The following is a 1,257-nucleotide window of genomic DNA, read 5'->3' as shown; positions in this document are numbered from 1 at the left end:
GCAGCCATTCACGTCCCCGCAGTTCCTACAAGAGGACGGGGTGGGCTACGTGGTGAGCGGAGCCGGGAACTTCATGGAGGCATCTCAGACCCACAAGGGAGCCGTTCCCCCCGGTGTAGCCCGTTTCTTTTTCGGGGCTCCGGAATCACCCGGAGGTTTCGTTCATCTCCGTCTCGACGCCGCTGCAGCCACCGTCACTTTCCTGGAAGCCACCGGACGCGTTTTGCACCACGTGGCGCTGCCGCCCCGTGACCTTTGACCACACGTGACTTCTGACCACGTGACCGGAAACGCCTGGTGGGTAGCGGGGAGGAACCACGTGCTGTGATTCTCCGGAGGTTCGACTCAACCCCGAAGTCTCTGGAGGCCTCGGGCTGCCCCCCGAGACCGTATTATTGCTGAGGCCTCCCATCAATAAAGGCCTTTAGGTAAAGGCTCTGTTGCAGCAGTCGCAAAATCGCTCCGTTTCGCTCCAAATCGGGCGGGGCGAAACCGAGGGCCGCAGCCGCACCTCGACGGCGCCTTCAGCGCCGAGGACCTCCCCCCGCCGCCGGTTGGACGTGACGGCCGTCCGTCACGGCGGACCCTCCAATGAGCGCGGGAATCAGGCCGTCCAATGAGCGCGGGAATCGAGCCGCCCAATGAGCACGGGAATCGGGCCGTCCAATGAGCGCGGGAATCGGGCGGAAGTGGGAGCGGGGTTAAGGAGCAGCTTCCGGTCAGCGCGGCGGAAGTGGCGGCTGCTTGGGGTAAGCGCGGCTCTGGAGCGGCGGTGGCGGCGGTTCGGGGGCTCCGGGCTCGAGGTCCGGTCGCGGCCGTTCTGAAGCAGGGACCGATTGAAGGCCTCGTCCCTCCTCATTTCGGGCCCGCTCCCCTCGCTTCGTGTTTTGTGCCCCTCCCCCCTACCCCCAAATTCCCTTTACCAGCCATGGGGCGCCGCAAGTCCAAGCGGAAGCCGCCCCCTAAGAAGAAAGTGACCGGCACGCTGGAGACCCAGTTCACCTGTCCGTTCTGCAACCACGAGAAATCCTGCGACGTGAAGATGTGAGCGGGGCCGGGCGGCTGGGCGGTATTTTCGGGGTCCCCCCCCTTCCTTACCCGGCACCCCCTTATTGCACCCCCTTACTTACCCCCCCCCCCCCGCCCGGCCTTTTTGCAGGGACCGTGCCCGCAATACGGGCGTTATTTCGTGCACCGTTTGCCTGGAGGAGTTCCAGACGCCCATCACTTGTATCCTTCACACCGACCCCCTCCCTC

At 64.8% G+C, this 1,257-nt stretch overlaps 1 protein-coding gene across 1 annotated transcript; it reads left to right on the top strand.

Annotated features, from left to right (window-relative positions):
- Positions 1 to 639: 639 nt before the first annotated feature.
- ELOF1 (elongation factor 1 homolog) lies at positions 640 to 1,253 on the top strand (the record flags this gene model as incomplete). The annotated part of the gene is made up of 3 exons (XM_003214003.4): positions 640 to 749; positions 927 to 1,044; positions 1,160 to 1,253. Coding segments are annotated over exons 2-3 (210 nt in total), but the record flags the coding sequence as incomplete, so codon positions are not given.
- Positions 1,254 to 1,257: the final 4 nt, after the last annotated feature.

The sequence above is a fragment of the Meleagris gallopavo genome, unplaced genomic scaffold (assembly GCF_000146605.3).
Source record: "Meleagris gallopavo isolate NT-WF06-2002-E0010 breed Aviagen turkey brand Nicholas breeding stock unplaced genomic scaffold, Turkey_5.1 ChrUn_random_7180001865838, whole genome shotgun sequence".
NCBI lineage: Eukaryota > Metazoa > Chordata > Aves > Galliformes > Phasianidae > Meleagris > Meleagris gallopavo.
The sequence above is the reverse complement of the archived record's forward strand: the minus strand, read 5'-3'. Positions and strand labels throughout refer to the sequence as shown.